The 22,470-nt window shown below is 50.3% G+C and overlaps 1 protein-coding gene across 1 annotated transcript; it reads left to right on the plus strand.

Moving 5' to 3' along the window:
* The first annotated feature begins 3,161 nt into the window (after nucleotides 1–3,161).
* APLNR (apelin receptor) lies at nucleotides 3,162–6,776 on the plus strand. Its single transcript, XM_046017730.1, has one exon. It carries the CDS (start codon nucleotides 3,461–3,463, stop codon nucleotides 4,601–4,603), a length of 1,143 nt encoding a protein of 380 aa, XP_045873686.1. The 5' UTR covers nucleotides 3,162–3,460; the 3' UTR covers nucleotides 4,604–6,776.
* The last annotated feature ends 15,694 nt before the right edge of the window (nucleotides 6,777–22,470 follow it).

Consider the following 22,470-nt stretch of genomic DNA (forward strand, 5'->3'; position numbering starts at 1 on the left):
CAGCACAGGCAAGCTTGCCCGTAAGCTCACACAGCCACACACACAGTCCTGGGCATGGGGCCGAAGCAGGCTCGCTTTCTAGGCCCGGAGCCAGCCCAGGGCTGGGGTGGGTGACGGCGACTGATTCACTGGCTGCTGAGGTCCCCAGAAGTCCGGGCTGTCCCCAGAGGGACCCGTAGCTGGTCTGGGGCGCTGATCAGACAGGAGCTGTTCATGCCAGACTCCTCACAATACCCTGAAGAAATGACTGGGGAGAGCGCGAAGTCCCCGGGGCAACCGGGTCGGCCTCTCCAGGGCAGGCCAGCCTGGGGGACACTGACCAACAGCCCTGCCCCAGCTGCCGGCTTGCCAGATGGCTCAGGGCCGATTATCCTGGATCAATGCAGCAGAGAGGTGCCCTTGTGAGCGCAGAAGGAGCAGCCCTGGAATGAAGACCCGGCCTTTCCCGTGTTCTCCTGACTGTGTTCCTACAGTTTTAATTCAACAGGCCGTTGCCAGGCTCCGGCTTGAGTGAGGGAGGGGTGGTGCCAGAAGAAAACAGGTGTCTGCCCAGGTGTGCTCTGTCTGGTGAGGAATTCCTTCAGAGCCCTGGAGGCACATAAGATCAGCCTTCAGCTATGGGTCCTCTTTACTAAACTTATCTTCTGTGTGGGATGGACAGGGATCTTGGGGGCCAGGCCAGAAGGTGAGGCTGGCTGATTCTGTGATTTCTGGCTACTATTGCTGGGGACACTCAGGCCACCTGGTTCCAGCTGGCTTTGGGCAGGAGGTCAGATCTTATCTGCACTTCATCCAGTCCAGCCCTAACCAGTAGCCCACTCCCAGGCTTGGCCCCCAATTCCCTACCTGGTTCCTCTGGTGAGATGAACCACTCCTTACCCCCTCAGAGACAGAGAACCTGGCGGCCAGAGGACTAAAGAGATGGGCCCATATAGAGACTCCCTACATGACTCAGGATCCAAGTGGGAACGGCTCAGGGGGAGACACCTGGTTTTGGGAATGCTCCAAGCTCACTGTCTCCCTTTCTATGTTTCTAGCTGCAAAGGGCCCTGGTTCCTCCATCTTCCTGGGTAAATGAGAGACGATCTGGATTACCTGGGTGTCTTCCACTTGGCCTTTGCCCTGCAATGTTCCAAGTGAGTGATTTAATTCATAATAGCTACCATCAATTATGATCTGACTGAGGCGAACTGGTTCCTGAACACCTCTCGGGTCCCTTTTGATGGGTCAAGGTTGAGGTAATCCGACAAGGGTAATCACTTTCACCCAAGTTTACGGTCAGATTAATGAAAGGCATTCTGCCACCTGCCTAGACTTCTATTAGACAAACATGCAGGGGCAAGCAGGCCCCAGACAATTCCTTCCCTGTCTACTGGGTCCTGTTGGCTTTCTGGAATCCTCTTTGGGAAAGGCTGGCCACAGGGCAGTTTCTGGATCGAGTTATGGTGCCCACCCTAAGGGTACAGACATTCCTAGCCCGAGTTCTCATAACCTGTTCAATCAGGGGCAGGAGTGGAGTGGGGTGGGGAGGATCTATAAACTATTTTAGTCAATCTTTTATAAAAATTTCACTCAAGAGAGCTTATTTTAGAATAAATTATGGGTATCTTAGTGCTATCCTACATTTCTGTAATGCTCAGAAGGTGACAAATCCCCAATCTAAAAAGTGCTGGGGAAGAGGAGAACGTTGGGGGTGAGTCCATGTGCTCAAATTCTGGCTCTGACAATGACTGGCTGAGTGACCTTGGCCAAGTTATTTCACTTCCCCATGCCTTCATTTCCTTATCCGTAAGTGGAGATTAGTAAGAGTGCAAGTCGTTGGGCCAACTGAAAGGGATAATAAGCACATACGAAACGTGGAACACTCTTAACCAGGTCCTTGTGGGTATTTGAGTTTGGGGCCCTGCCTTGAAAACCCCTCCCAAAGGTTTTCTGACCAACCCTCCTTGGAGACCAGGAATTCTGGTTTTAGAAGCCCTTTGCTTTGGATGGGGCCATGACTTATCCCTGATTTTGTCCCATCTTATCCCTGCTCAACTTTAGACGGACTTCTCCACTTTTGGGGGTTATATTTAAAAATCATGTCCTGTGCACCCTTCCCTCTTTCTCGCCCAGAGCTCCTGGAAAGATGAGCAGACAGGGCAAAGTGAGTGTGTGTGGGACTGTACCCACAGCAGCCCCTCAGTGACCACCCCTTTCTCTGCCCCCTCCCCTGGCTGCGTGGTCTCCTAGAGACCCCAACGACTGAAATGCACCTAGGTCCTTAGCGCATACGGCCCCTTCTTTTCACTCATCCCCCAGTTCACCCATCTGTTTTACTCACTCAGTCATTTAGTGATCACCTATCATCCGGCAAGCCCTGTTTGGTGCTTGGAGAAGAAGAAAAACAAACAAGAGAATTGTAACGAGATCCATCCTGTGACTTTAAGCAGGACATTTGCCTCCTGAGGCCTCAGTTTCCCCATAGACTTAATGACTTTTGTCTTGGATTTCTTCCTCCTGGGACTCTCTCCTCAACCCTCTAAAATTTCCTAGGCTGTCTGTAAACCGCAGTCGGCCAACAGCTTATGAATTGTAGAGAAATCCCCTTAACTGTGTCCGTAAACCATAAATGTTCCCCGAGGTGGGTCAAAGTGGAGGAGTCAAGGAGGATGACTGTGAGGGCAAGAGTGAAGTCTGGTCTGGGTGGGGGAGTGGGAGGGCAGGAGGGGGGTGGGGGCCAGACCTGAGGGGCCAGACCAGCCGGCCAGGAGGGCTTGCCAGGTGCTCCCAGCGAGCATCCTGCGAAATCTCACACCCTCCTTGCCCCCCCACCCGTCCCGGCTCCAGCTCAGCCTGGATTCCAATCTGCATAATTTGCCCCATTTAGAGTAGATGGGAGGGGGTGAGAGTGAAAGGGTGGGGAGGATTGGAGAGGGGGTGCTCCAGAGGCCAGAGGAAACCAGGGATAGAGGCTGGGGAGTGGGTGGGTGGTAGCCAGAGGGTGAAGGCGGGGCCAGGAGGAGAGCAGGCTGCTGCAAACCCCAGATAATCTTCTGCCCAGCACAGCAGGGCTCAGTTTGGTCCACTTGCCCAGAGAGAAGAAGGAGGAAAAAAAAAAAAAAAAAGTGGGCTGTAACTTAAAGATCTTAAGACTTCCAAGTGAGGGGTTGGTCTGGAGGTGGGAGGAGGGAGTGACCAGACAAGGAGGAGACAGAGACTCAGGAGGGTGCAAGGAAGTGTCCCAGCTGAGGCCAGGACAAGGCAGGAGAGGGTGGAGGGAAGTCTGCAGGAGCAGGCATCCTCCAGAATCCGGAGGCAGCTCCTGCCGCTCGCAGGGAAGGGCTCTGGACACCCTCAGCCCTTCTCGCCTGTCCTCCGAGGCTCAGGCCAGCCGCTCGGGACACTTGCTGAGTTAGTGCCACAGCCACGGAGCTGGGACCCCTGGAACCCCCTGCCCGTCTTCTCTCTGCTGCCCGGCATGGAGGAGGCTGGCGATTTCGACAACTACTACGGGGCAGACAACCAGTCTGAGTGCGAGTACACGGACTGGAAGTCCTCGGGGGCCCTCATCCCCGCCATCTACTTGCTGGTCTTCCTCCTGGGCACCACGGGCAACGGCCTGGTGCTCTGGACCGTGTTCCGCAGCAGCCGCGAGAAGAGACGCTCGGCCGACATCTTCATCGCCAGCCTGGCCGTGGCAGACCTGACTTTCGTGGTGACCCTGCCGCTGTGGGCCACGTACACGTACCGGGACTACGACTGGCCCTTCGGCACCTTTGCGTGCAAGCTCAGCAGCTACGTGATCTTCGTCAACATGTACGCCAGCGTCTTCTGCCTCACCGGGCTCAGCTTCGACCGCTACCTGGCCATCGTGAGGCCCGTGGCCAACGCTCGGCTGAGGCTGCGGGTCAGCGGGGCGGCGGCCACGGCGGGCCTGTGGGTGCTGGCCGCGCTCCTGGCCATGCCGGTCATGGTGCTCCGCTCCACCGGGGACCTGGAGAACACCACGAGAGTGCAGTGCTACATGGACTACTCCCTGGTGGCCGCCTCCAGCTCGGAGTGGGCCTGGGAGGTGGGCCTGGGGGTCTCGTCCACCGCCGTGGGCTTCGTGGTGCCCTTCACCGTCATGCTGACCTGCTACTTCTTCATCGCGCAAACCATCGCCGGCCACTTCCGCAAGGAGCGCATCGAGGGCCTGCGGAAGCGGCGCCGGCTGCTCAGCATCATCGTGGTGCTGGTGGTGACCTTCGCGCTCTGCTGGATGCCCTACCACCTGGTGAAGACGCTCTACATGCTGGGCAGCCTGCTGCACTGGCCCTGCGACTTCGACATCTTCCTCATGAACGTCTTCCCCTACTGCACCTGCATCAGCTACGTCAACAGCTGCCTCAACCCCTTCCTCTACGCCTTCTTCGACCCGCGCTTCCGCCAGGCCTGCACCTCCATGCTGTGCTGCGGCCGGAGCAGGTGCCGGGGCGCCTCGCACAGCAGCAGCGGCGAGAAGTCGGCCAGCTACTCTTCCGGCCACAGTCAGGGGCCCGGCCCCAACTCCGGGAAGGGTGGAGAGCCGATGAATGAGAAGTCCATCCCCTACAGCCAAGAGACACTCGTGGTTGACTAGGGCTGGGCGGGTCAGAGAGGAGCCCGGTGCCCTCGGCCCCGCCCCGGCCTTTGCCCTTGCTCTCTGAAAGTCAGGTAGCATGATAGCACCTTCTCCCTTGCATTTGACGCTTTTCCTCGCTCCCTGCCTCCCTGCCCCCTCTGGTCCTCCTTTCTCCTTGAGGTTTGTGGTTTAGTGGAAGGAGATTGAGTCCTGGGGACTCGCACTGGCGCTGGGCCACTTGTATCTGTGAGAGGGACCTTGCTCGAGTCTCTTAACCACCTTGAGCCTCAGTTTCCCCATTTGTATAAAACAGGGGAAGTCAGGCTGGCTCAACGGAAATGTGTTGCCCCCACTCTTTTTCTTGGATCTCCAGCTGTTTCTTTTCCCTCCTTTCTTCTAATGTTCTCTCCCCTCTCCCTGCCCCTGCTTTCCCCTCTAGCTGCACTTTCTGCTCCGAATCCTTACCTGCTGGCTCCAACCCCCTCTCCTGGAGCACACACCCTCCCTCAATCCCTCTTCCTCCCCTGTTCACTTCCCGGTTGTGCAGGGCTCCTAAGGGTTAAGAATCCTGAAACTTGCACACAGGGCCCTGGCCCCAGCTCTGTTGGGCTCCCTGGAGTGCCGCGGGGACCTCGGCTGCAGCTGGCGAGGGAGGGCTGGTGTCAGCCAAGTTAGCTCCAGGCTCTGCAGCTGGGAGCTGGGAACTTTCCTGCAAACTGGATCAGTTCACTTTCAGGCACTAAGGATCCCAGAAGGGGTTTCCCCTCTTGCAGCCCCTCCCAGATGCCAACTAGATGAGCTTTTTGCAGATTTCCTCAGACCCTCTCTTCAGCCTCTATTCCCTGTGTCCCTCAGAAGGCTATGGGGTTGATGCAGGGACGGCTGGCTCCTTGGTGTCATATAGGAGTGGGGAATTGGGAAGGGAATGTCGAGGAAGAAGGGAGTCTGTATTTAGTCTACTTGCTGCTTGGCTTCCTTCTCTGATTCCTCACCCCTCTAGCCCCTAAGGGCCTCCACACCATACCTGGCGTTCCAAGCCAGGACACTTTTCTTGAGCACTGGTGCATCTGGGTGCCAAGAGTTATGTGTGTGTGCATGCATGTGTGTGCGTGTGTGTGTGTATACATGGATGAGCGTCACGCGTCACTTGGGTGAACTACCCCCCTACTGTCTACCGCTTCTCCACTCTTCACGCAATATCCTTGGGGGGAGGGGAGACATATTGAGGCAATAGAGAATAAAATGAGTCCACCCCGTCCCCACTGGATTTGGGGGCCCTGACGGCAGGTCCGTGCTTTAAGAGAGAAGTCTATGCTAGTGCTGGGGCCGGCCCCTCTGGGGAGATCTGTCCCCAAGTCCTGGGGACACTCAGTGTGCTGAGTCCCATCCTTCCTAGTTCTCTGAGGGAAGCAGGAGGTGGGTAAGAGCTTCCCTTGGCCCCTTCTCCATGCCTCCCCACCCTGCTCTGAGTTTATGAGTGTGTTCCTTGCCATTCTCACTTTTCCAGGGTCTGTGGCCTTCCTGCCTGGGGTGACAAGCGCTGGGTGGGTTTTTTTCTCACCTCACCATCAGGATCACCCTTGGCCTCTCCTGCTGGGCTGGGGGGCTGGGCATGGTGACCCGAGCAGCTGCAGCAGGCCCGAGGGCCTGACGTCACGCCACCAGTGAGGCCTCAAGGACCAGACTGATGGCAGGCCTTTGTGAGCTGGGGGCAGGGGTGTGTGTATTCCAGGTTTTGTTCTGGGAGGACTCCCGACAGGACGTGAAGGACAAGATTTGCGCCATGGAGGCAGGAAGAGCCGCTTGGTGTCAATGGAGAGCTTGACCATCCCTGGGATGGCGCCAGCTCTGGGAGCAGAGGAAGGAGGAGAAAGGAAGAGGCCCCTTTCAGCTTAGTCTCCCCTTCACAGTCCAGAACCTTCTGTAGACTCCCTTTCTCAGCCCAAGGCTCTCCTCAAAGTATGTGGTTAAGCCTGGAGAAAATATCTAGAAGACCTAGAAGGGAAGAGGGTACCCTTCTGAGGCCCTCACGGTGACCCCAGAGACCTTTTGCCTGGAACTCATTGGTTGCCCTGGACAGAGTGGGGAGGCTCCTGCACCCCTGGCCAGCCCCTTCTTTGGAATGTCTCTGCTATTTTTTTTCTGACCCTGTTAGTCACTGCGGTTCATTCAATAAATCTGTTTTGTGTAACTGTTGTGTCCAAAGCCTCTGCTCACACAGACGTGATTGGGACGAGTTAAGGTCCCCCATTTGCAAATGTTCCAGTGGGAGGTGGTGTGGGCTGAGGGAGCACAGGAGGAAAGTAGGAGCTAAGGGAAGTCAGGTGGGAAACTGGAAAGGGAGTGGGAGAGGCGAGCAGAACACGGAGCGACGGACACAGCGCAGGGCACCGGTGGGGACTGAGACCGGGGGAGGAAATAAGGGCGGGGGGCACGGAGCAGCTCAGTTTTCGTGTTCTGAGAAACTGTGCGACAAATGGGCACACATTTTGGAGTCCAGAGCACAGGCCTGTAGGAAAATGCTAGCATTCATTCATTCACTCATTCACTAATTCATTGTCCCGTGAGGAACCACTCAGTTTAGATAAGAAGTTCAGGTGCCTGGCCTCCGATCGGTGACCCTGAATGTCTGCAAACGCCCACGCCTGAACGGCACCCCAGACCTAAGGAATCCGACTCTCCTGGACTCACCCTGGGTGTTCACAACTTCTAAAAGCTCCTCGGATGATTTCTGGGGGAGGCCAGGTCGAGGGTGTCCCCATCCCCACAGATTCTGTGGGCGAATGAAGGTGGGCACCGAGGACAAGAGAGTCAGAGACAAGAGGAAATGGGGCTCTGGGTGGTCGTTGATTTGGAGGAGGAAGAGTCTGAAATCATCCTTAGGGGGAAACACTCAGTCCAGAGGTGCTCATCATCTCCCATGCAGATTTCGGCTATAACCATGTCTGCGGATGTCACCAAAGCAATCACCACAGTAGAACAGATAAGAACGAGAGAGTCCATGGTTACTGTGATTCACCGTGGTGTGTGCCAAGCACTTCCAAGCAGTATCTCATTGAATCCTTGCAATGCTCTGAGTGGGGTATGTTCACCTCAGTTCGCTGAGAAGGAAGTCAAGGCTCAGAGACATTAGTCACGTACTTGAGAAGGTTACACAGCCAGTACAGGGAAGAATGAGGCCTGGGACAGCTGAGTCTGTCCACACCCAAAGCCTGAGCTCTTGGTCCCTGCCTCTCCCAAAGTACAGGAGAGGCGGTGCCGGGTAATGGGAGGAGAGTGAGGCCCCCTGTGTAAGGCACTGGCCCACAAGGGGAGTGCTCAATGCACAGGGACCGGATCAGGAGGGGGAGGGGAGAGAAATGGTGGGGAATGTATGAGAGAGAGAGACAGAGAGAGACAGAGACCAAGAGATAGAGACAGAGACAGAGCGATATATAGAGAGATACAGAGAAAGACACAGAGAGATAGAGAGATAGAGAGACAGAGAGATAGACGGAGAGAGCAACAGAGACAGAGAAAGACAGAGAGAGAGAAAGATATAGACAGAGAGAGAGATAGAGACAGAAAAAGAGACAGAGAGAGACAGAAAAAGAGACGGAAAAAGAGACAGAGAGACAGAGACAGAGAGGAGAGACAGACACAAAGAGAGAGAGAGATAGAGAAAGAGACAGACAGAGACAGAGAGACAGAGACAGACAGATAGAGACAGAGACAGAGTGATATATAGAGAGATACAGAGAAAGACACAGAGAGATAGAGAGAGAGAGAGACAGAGATAGATGGAGAGAGCAATGGAGACAGAGAAAGAGAGAGAGAGAAAGAGAGAGAGAAAGATATAGACAGAGAGAGAGACAGAGTGACAGAGAGATAGAGACAGAAAAAGAGACAGAGACAGAAAAAGAGACAGAGAGACGGAGGCAGAGAGGAGAGACAGACACAAAGAGAGAGAGATAGAGACAGAGAGAGACAGAGAGACAGAGAGAGGCAGAGAGAGAGAGAGTGAGGGGAGAAACAGAGAATGTGGAGAGAGAGATACAGAGAGTGAGGGGGCCAGTGGGGGGGGCAGGGAGGGGCTGGAGGACAGGGTGTCAGTACTTGCTTTCAGTCTTTGGAAGCAAACCAGGAAACCCAGCAGGAATTCACAACTGCAACAACAAGCTATTTGAGCTTTTTTTTTTTTCTTTTTTACAGATGCTTGTAAATTGATTGATGAGATTGAGATGCTGTTAAAAAAAAAAATCTTCACCAACCCTCCAGAGGAATTTGAGGTAAGTTATCCAAAAAGCTGTAATTTTGCAGAGCAGTTCATAACTCATTGTTCACATGTTTCTTCAGGTCTTCAGTCACACACCCAGCGTGGTTATTCATCCCGTCCTTACTACTTCGGGCCAGGCAGCGTGGTGGGCGCAGATCAGACAGTGAAGAGGACCCAGCGGGGTCCGGGCTGGTGGAGACCGTGAGAGGGCGATTCTAAGCAGTAGGCTCTAAGGAGGGAGCATACCAAGCGTTCGGAGGGCTAATGGACACCATGGAATGAGTCCAGGCAGGGTGTCAGGACTCAGGTGTCAGGACTCTCCTCAGAGAGTGTGCCTGTTGAGGGGCTGGTGCTGCTGCTGGTGGTGGAAGGCTCTGTGCAGAGGAATTACCCACAGAAGAGAAGGAGCACAGCCCCTGTGAGGAACTGGAACGCCCCTCATCTGTGCTTTCCACCACCTGCACCAGCTCTGGGACGGGAGCCGGGCAGAGGCACAGAGACAAACTTGTCCAGGTCCCAAGGCTGGATGACGGCAGATTGGGGCCTGGGACTATTGTCCACGTCACTAGACACTTGGGGGCCAGGGATTTTTTTTGGGGGGATGACTTCCTGTCTCCCCCTGCCTGGGCTTGGACTGTTTCCCAAAGATATATGCTGGGGTCTCCTAGACAAAGGGTGGGAGTTCTGGTCCAATCACACTGCGCTTGTTGGAGGAAGCTACACGGGGCTGGCGGATCCAGTGGGAAGACTGTGCCAGGATGACACAGCATGACAGGACCTAGATGGGATGTCTGCCTTTCTCAGCTGGTACCCCTCTGTCTGAAATCCAAGGCATTGGAAGCTTGCAGGGTCTGAGGCAGCTGGTGCAGCTTTGTGAATTTTTGACCAAATGTGTAGAAAGTCCTTGGAGCAATGCTGGAGACAGTTGTAAAATCAAGATGACAATAAAGGAGATTCTGAGACTGGGCTGACTTGGTTATAGTGACATTGCGAGAGTCTGAAGCAATGGTCATGGATTTAGTCACTCAACGAACTTTTTGTTCGGTGCTTACTATGTGCCTGGATTGTCTTTAGAAGCTGGAGATACTGAGATGAACCTGACATCATTCCTGTCTTCATGGAGCAACATGGAGAGCCTTACCTTCCTGTTGAGTAGGTGGTAGGTGAGTAATAGACAGTGGGAAAATGGCAGAGGTGGGACTAAAACTCATGCTTCCTGCTGCCAGGCAAGAGCATGTCTCAGGGCTCCATGTTTAGAAAAGAGAGAATGTCCTTCATCCAGAATATGAAGAGCAGGGCGCCTGGGTGGCTCAGTTGGTTAAGTGTCTGCCTCCCGGAGTCCTGGGATCGAGTCCCGTGTCAGGCTCCCCGCTCAAGGAGAACCTTTTCCTCTCTTTCCCTCTGCCTTCCCCTTTCCTCTGGCTCGTGTTCTCTGTCTCAAATAAATAATAAAATCTTAAAAAAAGAATATTAGAGCAAATGGTGAGGGTCAGAAAAATGATGGACTGATAGCCAGGTAGGGGGAGGCCCCAAAGGTGCTTGAGGATAATTATCCATATTTTTGTTACGACGCCTTTTTGTTAATCTAATAAAGAGAGTTCCCATATACTCCACATCCAGTTTCCTTTATTATTAGCATCTTACATTAGCATGACACTTTTGTCTCCATTCATGGACCACTCTTGATACATTATTCCCAACTAAATCTGTATTTTGTTTAAACTTCTTTATTTTTGACCTAATGTTCTTTTTCTGTTCTGAGGATCCCACCCAGGACACCTCGTTGCATGCTGCCATGATGTCTCCTGAGGTTCCTCTTGGCTGGGACAGTTCCTCAGACTTTGTTTTTGATAACCCTGACAGTTTTGAGGAATACTGATCTGGTATTTTGTTGCATGTACTTTTTAAATGAATATGTTTTTATTTCCCTATATCAGACGCATGCTAGGTGATAAGGACAGAGCAATAAATCACGTACGAGGGGTTCCAGCTCTGTTGGAGTTCAATGGTGAATAAGAGCATCATTGCAAGGGACAGACAGGAGGCTGTGGAGGCCCACAGCTGTCTTCTGGTGCACAGCACGGAGTGACCATGGGCAGGCTGATGTACTTGCTGAGGTCACGAGTTCATCTCTGGGTCTATTAGGCTTTCGATGTCTGGCATTGACTCCCGCCTTCAAAGCTACCCCAGGACTTATTTTCTTGTCTGAGTAACTGCAACCCTGGCCAAATGAGAGAGACAATATTTGTGTTCAGTGGATATCTTGGCCTATGTCATTTTGTACTTTATCATTTAGCCATGTGACACCGGTCTTGCCTACTCAAGCCTGCCTCCTGTGTGGACAGAGGATAATCAGAAATGGATTCCTCAAACTTGCTTGAACTACCTTACTTGGCCAGCTTGCTGTTCCTCCTCTTCGTGTCCCCAGAGCACTGGGACTTGGCCTCATGATGCTCTGTGTGCTGGTCTGTCTCTGCCCTATGGGTAGCTGCTCTAAGGTAGGGGCTGTGTTTACACATCTCTGTAAGCCCGGTGACTGGAATATGGCAGGTGCTCAAAGGGTACTTGTTGGAATGATTGAACCACTGGATAAAGAAAGGGCAGGAAGAAAGGTGGAAAAAAACCCCCTCAAACCACTGATTTTTGGTTGATCAGTTGATCGCTTTTAAAAGAGCTCGGTAAGATGAAGTCGAAGACTGGTGCCAGAAGAGATGAACTAGGATTGGTGAGCAAGAAGACTCCTAACCACTGACTCAGACCAAATAGCATGGTCCTCTTAGATCCGTTGCTTGGGAACCGCAGAGTCAGAACCCAGGGGCCTTCTGATATTCTTGTAAGTAGGACCCCTCATGTTATAGCACCAAAATGCTTTGTTCAGTGTTTGTGCTGGGAACTGTCTTCAAGTCTCTCTGACTGGATGATGTTGTACAAGGCTGGTTGGCTTCCTGGGGAAGTTATCAGGGAGCCAACTGGAGCCGGCACTGAGTCAAACAGTTTCTGGGAATCTATGCCTGCACATTCACTGCTCATGGAGGAAGGACTCATGATGGTGGGGATGTACCGACTGAATGAACAATCAAATCTCGGACTTCCCGCTTTATAAAAATACTCAGGGAAAACGTCTCTTCCGGTCTCTGAGAAAATCTGGGCCAGATTTAAGGGCATCAGAGATTTGGCAATTTTTCTTCTGGGTCTGGAATATGTCCATAAGTTCAAGAAATCTTCCTGTCTGATGGGGATGAAGTGGCCTCTGGTCAGAGGAGTGAGCCAGACTTCACTCTAGATGGGCTGGGTCCAGTCTCTGTGGCAGAGAAAGGACTTTGGTAGCAGGGACAACAGTGACCCAGAGCTTGGGGGCTGTCATCCCAAGGTTCCAGGATTGAAGAGCATGGATATAACCCCTGCCCTTAGGAAAAAGGATGAACCAATATGGTGATTAATTGGTTTCCGGGATGAAACCTGGAATCCCCTGCGTATACCATATACTTAGGATCCAGCTGGCTGCAAGCTCTGTGTTGGGGGTGCTGTTAAGCTGTCAGTCCCCTGGAAGGTGGTGGTTATTTGATGTGCTAATAAGCTATTTTTATGTCTAGGAAAAGCAACACAGCAATTACCAAAGGAGTGACTAAAGATAGATGTTGCAGGCTGAAGAAGGAAGTGGTTTCCACTCTGATTGTGGCAGGAGACCAGGCCGTTCAACCTACTGGCATGGAAAACACGACATAATTGAGCTGGAGAAGAGTGCTCCTACCTTCCCACCTCACTAGCTAAGGGAGCGAGGCCTTAGGGGTGGGGGGTGGGGTAAGTGACTTTCCTAATGTCATTGCTAAGTGGTGGCTAAGTTGGTTGTCTTCATCCTCTTGATTCCCAGACCTGCTTGCTTTCCATGTCACCAAATTGTCTCGATGGCTTTGGAAGCCATCCAGGAAGGGATACGTATCAGAGTAGAAGGGATACGTATCAGAGTAGATACGTATCCCAGGATACGTATCAGAGTAGATACGTATCCCAGAGTGGAAGGGATATGTATCAGAGTAGACAGGCAATTGAATGTAGTATTGACACGTCCAACTTGTGTTCGTGATAGCTTAACTTGTTTTCTTCAAAACCATGATGTTTGTCTCTGCTGTCCGTTCTGTTCAGAGCACAGTTAGCCGGGTGTAGTCTGAACCCCAGTCCTTCTCTTGTTTGTGTCATCAAGACCAGGTGGTTCTCAAACTTCAGTGTGCAGAAGAATCACTGGGGGACATTGTTAAAACACGGATAGATTCAGTAGGTTCAGGGTGGGTCCCAAGAATCTTGCTTCTGAAAGACCTCTGGCAAGAAGCTGTTGGTCCAAGGAACAGACTCAGAAGAGCAAAGATCTGGGGCACCACACTCATCAATGGACTGTTTCCTTATCTGTAAAATGGGGTAATAAAAGCAGTTGCCCCAGGGGTACCTGGGCGGCTCAGTTGGTTAAGTGTCTGCCTTCGGCTTGGGTCATGGTCCTAGGGTCCTGGGATAGAGCCCCATATGGGCTCCCTGCTCAGCGGGAGGCCTGTTTCTCCCTTTCCAGCTCCCCTGTGCTTGTGTTCCCTCTCTCGCTATCTCTCTGTCATATAAATGAAATCGTAAAAAAAAAAAGTAGTTACCCATAGGACTGTTTTGATGGTTCCATGAGGTAATGTCTACAAGGGCCTTGCGTGGTCTCTGACACATAAGAGGCAATTAATATTGTTTTAGCCCATTCAGTTTCCTGGAAAAAAACAATCATGAGCTGGATGGCCTGTCAACAACAAACATTTATTTCTTATGGTTCTGGAGGCTGGGAAGTCCCATATCATGGCCTTGGCAGATTCAATGTCTGTTGAGAACCCATTTCATCAACAGCCATCTTCTCCCTGTGTCTTCACATGCCGGAAAGGCAAGGGAGCTCTCTGAGCTCTCTTTATAATCCCATTCATGGAGGTTCCACCCTTATGACTAATCACCTCCCAAAACCTCACCTCCAGACACCATCATGTTGGGAGATAGATTTCAGTAGATGAATTTTGGAGGGACACATTTAGTCTGTGGGAAATAGGTTTTAATTTTCTTCCATCTTCCCTTTTCACCCTTCTTATTATAAAAACCAAAGCGACTTGATGACTTTTCCACTACAGAAGGCTTAGAGGGTCTGTGCACCGAAAAATAGAACATGGGGAACGAAGGGAGTGTTCAACTCCGGGACTGTGGTCATTGGCAATTCCTCTCCTTCTTCTTCTTCTTCTTTTTTTTTTTAAACTTTTAATCTTTTTCCTTATTTTTATTTTTAAAAATTCTTTTTATTAACATATAATGTATTATTTGCCCCAGGGGTATAGGTCTGTGAATCATCAGGCTTACACACTTCACAGCACTCACCATAGCACATACCCTCCCCAATGTCCATAACCCAGCCATCCTCTCCCAACCCCCCCCACCCCCAGCAACCATCAGTTGGTAATTCTTCTTCTTATATTTAAAATACTTTTTAAAATATTAAATTTAAATATTAAATTAAATTTAATTAAATATTAATATTAAAATATTAAATTTAAAATACGTTTTAAAATAAGCTAAAATACTTTTAGCTTAACTGCAAAATAAAACTGGAGACTTTTGACAGAAGTTTGCATATAAAATTAATCTGGTCAGATGTCTGTTGGAAAAGAAAGATTAAAATAATACAGTGAATATATACTTTTTAAATTCAAAATTCACAATCTCTATAGTCTTCTAAGTTGGTGTGAGCCCCAGCTTCTCTGTCTGGGTGTGTTGAAAAGGCAGCCTTTTATAATTTCACACCGGTGTTCCAGAAACACCGTTCTGTTCTCAGTGCTGTTCCCTGAAAAGCCAGCCCCCCCCAGGCCTCATTATCTGCCTCCCCTCGCAACATGAGAAGACTAAATGAGCTCAGGGCATCCATCCCCTTCCCATCATCGTAGATGGCCTTTCTTGCTTGATTGTGGCCCTTGCCAGCACTCTGGGCAGCTGAAGCAGCAAATGGGATTTTGAATTATCACCTCCAAGAACTGACATTCAGGGATTCTAAGAATTGCTAATGACGGAAGGTTTCAGACATGAGGCTTGAGGTGGCACTTGGTCAGGATTTTGGCAACTTGAGTGAGGAATAGGGTTGGTAGGAAGATATCCAGACTGATAAGATAGTGTAAGCAGAGAGGCATGAGGGTAGAGAAAGTCAGGAGACATTTGAGGAACCAGTCTAGCCAGTCTATGTGTAGGGCATACATACAAGGGAGTGTGAGATTCATTCATTCACTCATTCATTCATTCATTCAAAAATGTTTATTGAACACTTATTTTATGCCAGGCACTTTGCTAGACACTGGGACTACAGGGGAGGATGAGATAGGCATGGTTCTTCCTCTTGGTAAGTTACCATTTTTGTGGGGGAAGTTAGACAACAAACCTGTGCATAAGCAAAACATTAAATGGAAGATTATAAAAAATGCTGTGAAAGATATAACATTTCAGATAGAGAATGATGTTGAGGGCGCCTGGGTGGCTCAGTGGGTTAAGCCGCTGCCTTCGGCTCGGGTCATGATCTCAGGGTCCTGGGATCGAGTCCCGCATCAGGCTCTCTGCTCGGCTGTGAGCCTGCTTCCTTCTCTCTCTCTCTGCCTGCCTCTCTGTCTACTTGTGGTCTCTCTCTGTCAAATAAATAAATAAATAAATTAAAAAAAAAAAGAGAATGATGTTGAGGACAATTTTAGACAGGGTGCTCAGGGGAGACCTCCTTGGAAAGTGACCTTTCTGTTGACAACTGACAGATGGGAGGGAGCCCGCCATGTGAAGGGCTGGCTGAGAGAGTTCCAGATGTGGGGACAGTGGGTGCAGACACTCTGAAGCAGGGAAGATAGATCTTAGTGGTTCTCGGAACATTGTCGGGGCCCCTGGAAGACTAGTGGGCAGGAAGCCAAGCAGAGGGTGGTATGAGAAAGTTAGAGAGACAGGCAGGGGACAGCTCATTTAGGGCTTTAAAGGCCATGGCAAGGAGTATGACTTTATTCTAAGTGCGATGAGAAATCATCAGAAAAATGACATGATCCAATTTGCATAAAATTGTTCCTCAGGCTGCTGCATGGAGAATGAATTGAAAGGAGCAAGAGGGGACACAGAGAGGCCAGTTAAGAAACCACGTCAGAGGCCAAGGTGGGAGGTGATGGTGGGTTGCACAAAGGTGGGGTCCACGTAGCCTGGGGAGGGAGGCACATTTGAGCCACATTTTGGATGCAGGATGAATAAGACTTCTGTTGGGTGGCCCGGATGTGGGTGACTGGATTAAGAGTAGAAAGGAGAGGGTGAGAGAGGGAGAGGGAAAAGGAAAGAAAAAGAGAGAAAGAAAGAGAATTATCCCAAATTTCTGACTTGAGTAACTTGGAAAAGGGCGCTGCCAGTAACTGAGGTAAAGAAGGCTGGAGAAAGAATAGTTTAGTGTTTGGGGTGTGTGTGTGTGTGTGTGTGTGTGTGTGTGTGTGTGTGTGACTGAGAGAGAGAGAGAGCTAGAGAGAAAGAGAATCAAGATTCCTGCTTTCACTGTGTCATACCTGAAATGTTAATAAGATATCCAAGTGAAGATGTCAAGAAGGCAGTTTGACATGCAAATCCAGAATTCTGAGGAAAGGTTGGGCTGGTGATAAGATCTAAGCATGGTAGGGAGGGAACACTGAAGAAAGCTGCTGAGGGTTCAGACAGGAGGAGAACAGAGCATTGTCCCCTGGATTTGGTGACATGGAGGTCTGTGGAGACAAGAACGAGTCTTGATGGTTTGTATTGGTAGAAGATAGAAAGTTGAAGAGAGGATGGAGGTGGGGCATTGAAGAACTCTTACAGAAACCATACTTTTCAAAAGCTTTGTTGGAAAGGTGAGCAGAGAATTGGACACTCGCTAGGAGAGGAGACGGGACAAAGAGAAAACTTTCAACAATCAGAGCTTCAGAGCCATGTTTGTGTGCTGGCAATGGTCTATGAAAAACCAAAACTACCAGTGAGAGCAAGAGCAAGCCACAAAGAGGATAATGCTTCCCCAGAGACAAGGTGATTGGAGAAGAAAATCCTTTGAGAAAGTCAGAGAGGGCGTGAGTTGGAACATGTGTGGAAGGACCAGCCTGATAAGAAGAGAGAACACTCATTCCTGACATTAGGAAGGAAGCCAGAGAGGATGAATCCAGAAGCAGATAAGGTGTTGGATTCTGGTGATGGAAAGGTGAGGGAATCCTGGTTTTGTGACTTCTTATTTTTCAGAGAATTGTAAGATGATGTCATTAGCCGTGCATGAGGTGGGGAAGAGTATATAAGGTTTGGAAGACATAAAGTATTATCTTGAGCAATAAAAAAGCAATATTTCCAGGGAAACATACATCTCTGATTTTCCACTTTGAGATCTGGGCCCACTGAATTTAAGAAAAGTCCCTTAGCCAGGCTGTGTGATTTTCCCTGGCAGCATTTAGCTGCTGTGGTTTTAGGCACAGAGAGCATGCTCAGCAGATGTTGGAGTTTTGCAAGGTAATTGTGCCAGAGGAGAGAGAGAGAGAGGGAAGTGTGACTGGGTTGTTTGCAAAAGAGTGGTTATTAAGGACAATGGAATTTAATTTATATAAGGAAGGAAGCAAGGATGGGAGTTGCCCACTGGTGGACATGGGGTGGGGTCATTGGGTTGGTGGGCAGGATATAGGACGAGACAAGTGGGACGAGGGTACTGAATGAGTGGCCTGAAAGCGCAGAAAGTGGAGGTCAAAGAGCAGGATTTCAATACAGAGATTTCTGGTAATGACCTGGTCTACAGTATGGCTACCAAATGGGCAGCTGCAAGAGTGGTTGTGGCAGGGGGAGGATTGTTGGGATGAAGAACATCAAAGAACCTAGAGGCCAGACTGCTGGGAGAGTTGCATGTGTAGATGTTGAAGGTTTGGAATTATGCCGGAAGGAGACAGTGAATAGGATTGTAACCAGGAGCTCAAATCTATGGTGAAGGAAGGTTGATGACCAGAAGACAGTATCATGACCCCAGTGGGGAGGAGGGCACAAATACAAAAGGGAAGTAGGGCCATCACCAGCCAATATGATGCTTTTGTGCAAATTAGGAAAATAGTCTCTCCTCCAGGGGAGGCAGCCCCACCCCGGGATTCACAGCTTGGGGAGTGTAGACTGGTTTTTACTTACCCCTCATGTGGGCATCCTTGGCCACACACCTACCTGTAAACTCAAACAGCCTTGCCTGGTAGTAGCCCTGGTTGACTAGCATGAAAGGAATCAGCTTTTTGCAGGAGAAATGTCCCTATAGAGCCCATGGGGAGCCAAGGTCAACCCGTCATTTTACAAACAGGGAAAATGAGGGCTCAGAGGAGGAAAACAGCTCAAACACATAGGAGGTTGGTGTCAGCACTGGAGCAAAACTCTCAGCCCTCTGTGCCACACCCTACAAGAGAAATGACTAGCAAACACTCCAAACTGCAAATTCAAAAACATGTTGTCCCTCAAAGTTGCTTCTGTGGGAGGTGACAGACTTCTTTCTAGTGATGTTGCCATTGTTCCAGTCATTTCTGGAAACTCTGTCAAAGAAATGATCTTCAGAGCCAAGCTTCTGAGTCACAGAGACAGCCCACTGCACTGCAGAGACTTATTTAATACAAAAGATGTGAGACTTTTTCCTTTTCTGGTGCTGGGTCTGAGACCCCAACATGCAGCCTGGAAACATGGGCTCTCTTCACTTCATTTCAGTACATATTTATTGTGCACTCAGTATGTTCCTGGTCTATGAGATTCCCCATCTGTCCGTGTGTGTGTGTGTGTGTGTGTGTGTGTGTGTGTGTGTGTGTGTGTTCATGGTCAGATACTGCTGTGAGGTATGTTCAGTCTAAACAGGTTTTGTTTTGCAAGGCTGGGGTGCATGAGGCTTGCATCCTTCCGGCAAGGATGCAAACTACAGAACCTCACCCAGCTATTTATGTAGAAGATGAATTTAATAAAGAAGATGTGTTAGGGAGTTTGCAGAATCTCTGGAGAATTAGGCTTTAGGAAGGAGCCTTTCTTGAATTCTTTGGTTCCGTGGGGGCACGCACACAGCTTGCACCATGAAGTTGTACCTGGGACTGGCAATTCTACCACTACTGACTCCCAGACCTAGATGATTTCCCCCCACCTCAGCCAGAAGACAGATTCCACACAGCTCCGGGGTCCTCAGGTTGTCCTCCAAAGCTAATAACCGCACATGCAGGATTGGCGGAGCCCGGACTACCGACTGACAGGGCTGCAGAGGAGGCCAGGGAAAGCGGAATCAGCCTCCAAGCTGGGAGGCGGTGCTCAGATTATGGGAAGATCTCCAAACATAGGGAGCTTGTGCAAAAGAACGGTGGGTGTTGCAGACCTGACAAAGGTTCCATAGTAGGCTGTAGGCTTCCTTAGGTCACCATACTTAGAATCTGGGAACGCTGTCCCTAGGTTCATGGGGGTGACTGGGCCATTGTCCTTCCTGTCCCAAAGGCCCATTTTCACAGAAAGTGATCACCAGCTCAGAGATCACAACACTAGCTTTCTGTGCTAAATATTAAGAGTTTCCTTTGAAACAATGTAGTTCAAAGAGAAGCAGGAAGTTGTATCTCCAGTTCTGCAAATCGGTGGTGGTCAAGGTCAAATCCTCCTGCCCGCAAACTTGTGTGCATGGAGAAAGCCAAGACAGTCCACCTGGAAATGCTAACCCTCCACGATCCAGAATTCCTTCTCTCTAGTCTCTATAACAAACAGAAGGATGACCCAGCGGCTCCCTGTGTATGCTGAGAAAGATCCATCTGACCAACATTTGTGGAGGGCTTACTAAGTGTCAGGTAATGGGCCTGAGCCTGGGCTAAAGGGGCTAGGATTTACTCAGAGATGAATTAGATACGGACTCTGTTTACAGGAAACACAGTCTAGAATTGGAGACAGACAGGCTTAGCTTAACTGTGTGTCCATCGGACACACAGAGGGAGTAGGAGAAAAGGGCTGTGGGGTCTTTCAATCCTGGGACCTTGCCTTGGGCTTGGTGAACTCATTTTCCTTCTGCAAAGTGGAGATAATGGCTTATCTCATGTGGCCGCTTGAAGGAGTGGAGAGTATAAGTATGTGGAGTACCCAGGGGCAGGCACATGGTGTAGTTGTCCCCAGTGCCTCCCAAGCCCCTCTTTTCCTCCTTTCAGTAAGAAGTGTGATGGGGTCATAGAGAAGGTGGTGGTAGTTCTTGATGGGTTCGGGTTGGGCTCCTAATGATGACGGGATTTCTTCAGGTGGAGGGCGAGGAAGAGGCTTGGGGCACTAGAAGCGGGAAGATCACAGCCATGGCGTGCTGTGTTTAGGGAACGGTGAACTGAACATCTGGCTGGAGGTGAGCGAGTGGGAGAGCAGCCTGGTTGAGGGGAGGTCAGGGGCTCTGTGAGTCATGCTGGGGGTCTGGATGTTCTCCTGGAAGCCCGGGTGGTCAGTGAAGGGCTTTAAAGCAGAAGACCATTCCCAGATGGCCAGAGCAGCTGCTGTTTGGCTGGCGAAAATCTTTCTCTTTTATTTAGCCTGGCCCTGGACTTGGGGGAGTTCTCCGCATCTCTGTTTTGAGATAAGGACGGAGGAAGTGGCCTGTTTCTTGGCTCCCATTAAGCCTGGGGATATGTAAGGTTGGATGTCTTGGAGAGCATCTTATCGCCATTGCTATTTCTTTCTTTTCTTATTTTTTTTAAAATACTTTATCTATTTATTTGAGAGAGAGACAGAGAGAGAGAGAGAGAGAGAGAGAAAGCATGAGAGGGGAGAAGGTCAGAGGGAGAAGCAGACTCCCCTTGGAGGCAGGAGCCCGATGTGGGATTCAATCACATGACTCCAGGATCACGACCTGAGCTGACGGCAGTCGCCCAACGAACTGAGCCACCCAGGTCCCCTCGCCATTCCTATTTCAAGAAGAACTAATAACACTGTCATTTGTCATGCACCAACTGCTCTCAACGCAGCGGTAGGTATTTTAGAGAACGAATCCCAAATTCTTTAAAGAACTTTGTAAAGGCAGATACTATCATTTCTGTTTTGCAGAAGGGGACACTGAAATGTTAGGCAATTTGCTTAAGGTCATGTAACCAGGACCTGGCCCTGCCAGGGTTCAAAGCCGTGTTGACCCCACTTGAAAGCCTGTGGTGGTTTCATGGGGCCATGCTCCTGAGTGCCACTGGCACGGAAACTTGCCGAGTGAAAACTCCGAGTCTGTTTCCATATCTCAACATTTACCTGGTGTCTCAAATTCTCTTGCATTCTGCTCCTCAAATCTCTGCGAATTTAGGTGCACCCCCCTTTCTGGATGGGGGAACAGCAACGTGGTTAACTGCTGCCATCAAGGGTGTCCTAGAAGGGAGGGTGTCCTGACTTCCACCTCAGTGAAGGGCAGACTCAGAACCAGTTCCACGAGAAGGAAGTTTGGGGAGCAAGATACAGGGTGTGGTAGATTCCCTAGACTTTGGTCTCTCCCTGCCAATCCTGTCACCCTCTCGGCAACACAGAAATTCCTTTGTTTTTCAGTGGTCTCTGGTGTGGTGTGGAGCTGAGACACCTCACAGAGACCTGAGCTCAAATATCAGCTCTGTCCTCACTACTGCTGGAGGGCCTTGGGCGAGTTGCGAAGGCCCTGAGCCTCAGGTATCTAGGTGTTGGCCTGAGGGACCTGAGGGAATAGTTACTGCACCCGTTTGCAGGATTTTGTAAAGATAAAACAAGATTTCTGCAGAATTCAGGGCACACAAATGCTTATCAGGTGTCTTCTTTAAGTTTCTCTTGCTTTAGGTGGAAGTGTATTAAGTCACATTTGTTGATTTGTTGGTCAGTTTGAGTAATTATCTCCAGACTCATCTTTCAGGAGACAGAATGGGATTCGATTGTGAGGCTAGTTGGCTATGGCAGGGAAGAGGTGGAGGAAGGGAAGAAAAAACAAAGAAGGGGCATCAGAGGCCAAGTTCAGCACCTTGGTAACTTATCCAGGATCCAAGCCAGGTCTGCCCACGAAGGCGGTAGCTGATGGGCCTGGGTGGGCCCCTTTGCTGCATACCATATCCGTAAAAGGTTGGATGAAATCTTCCTCAAGCCATAGATACATTTTGGGCTCTAAACACAACCTTTCCTTAAAGGGCAAAATGCTCGTTAAGTGGGAAGGTGACTTTATTTGGGTTTCCCTGTGGTGGGCAGCAGTTCACAGAAAGCTCCCGGCAGGAAGCAGCCCTGGTGGCTCGTGGCCAGGCCGGTGGAGACCTCTGACCTTCTCTCTGGCCCTCAGGACCTTCTGCTTCCCCGGGAGGAGGAAGGTGGTAAGGAGGAGGGGAAGGCACTGGGAGGAGCATTTGGGAAAAAAGGAGAGGTCTGGAAAACAACTGGCTGTGAGGGAACCAAGGTGAGTGGGAGGACCCCGACTGATTGTTAGTCTTAAGGGGCTCCTTGGTGCTTTGGGTTGCTCTCGTTTGTTTTCCTTGTGACCCTTAGTTCTTGAACACATCTGGAAGTCACTGAGTGATGAAGGCTGGCTGGTGCCATCTCTCCATTTTGGTTTGAACAAAGGTCCGGAAAGGGGAAGTGAGTTCCCAGAGCCAGCTGGACTCTACATCAC

The sequence above is a fragment of the Meles meles genome, chromosome 8 (genome assembly GCF_922984935.1).
Source record: "Meles meles chromosome 8, mMelMel3.1 paternal haplotype, whole genome shotgun sequence".
In the NCBI taxonomy this organism is placed as follows: domain Eukaryota; kingdom Metazoa; phylum Chordata; class Mammalia; order Carnivora; family Mustelidae; genus Meles; species Meles meles.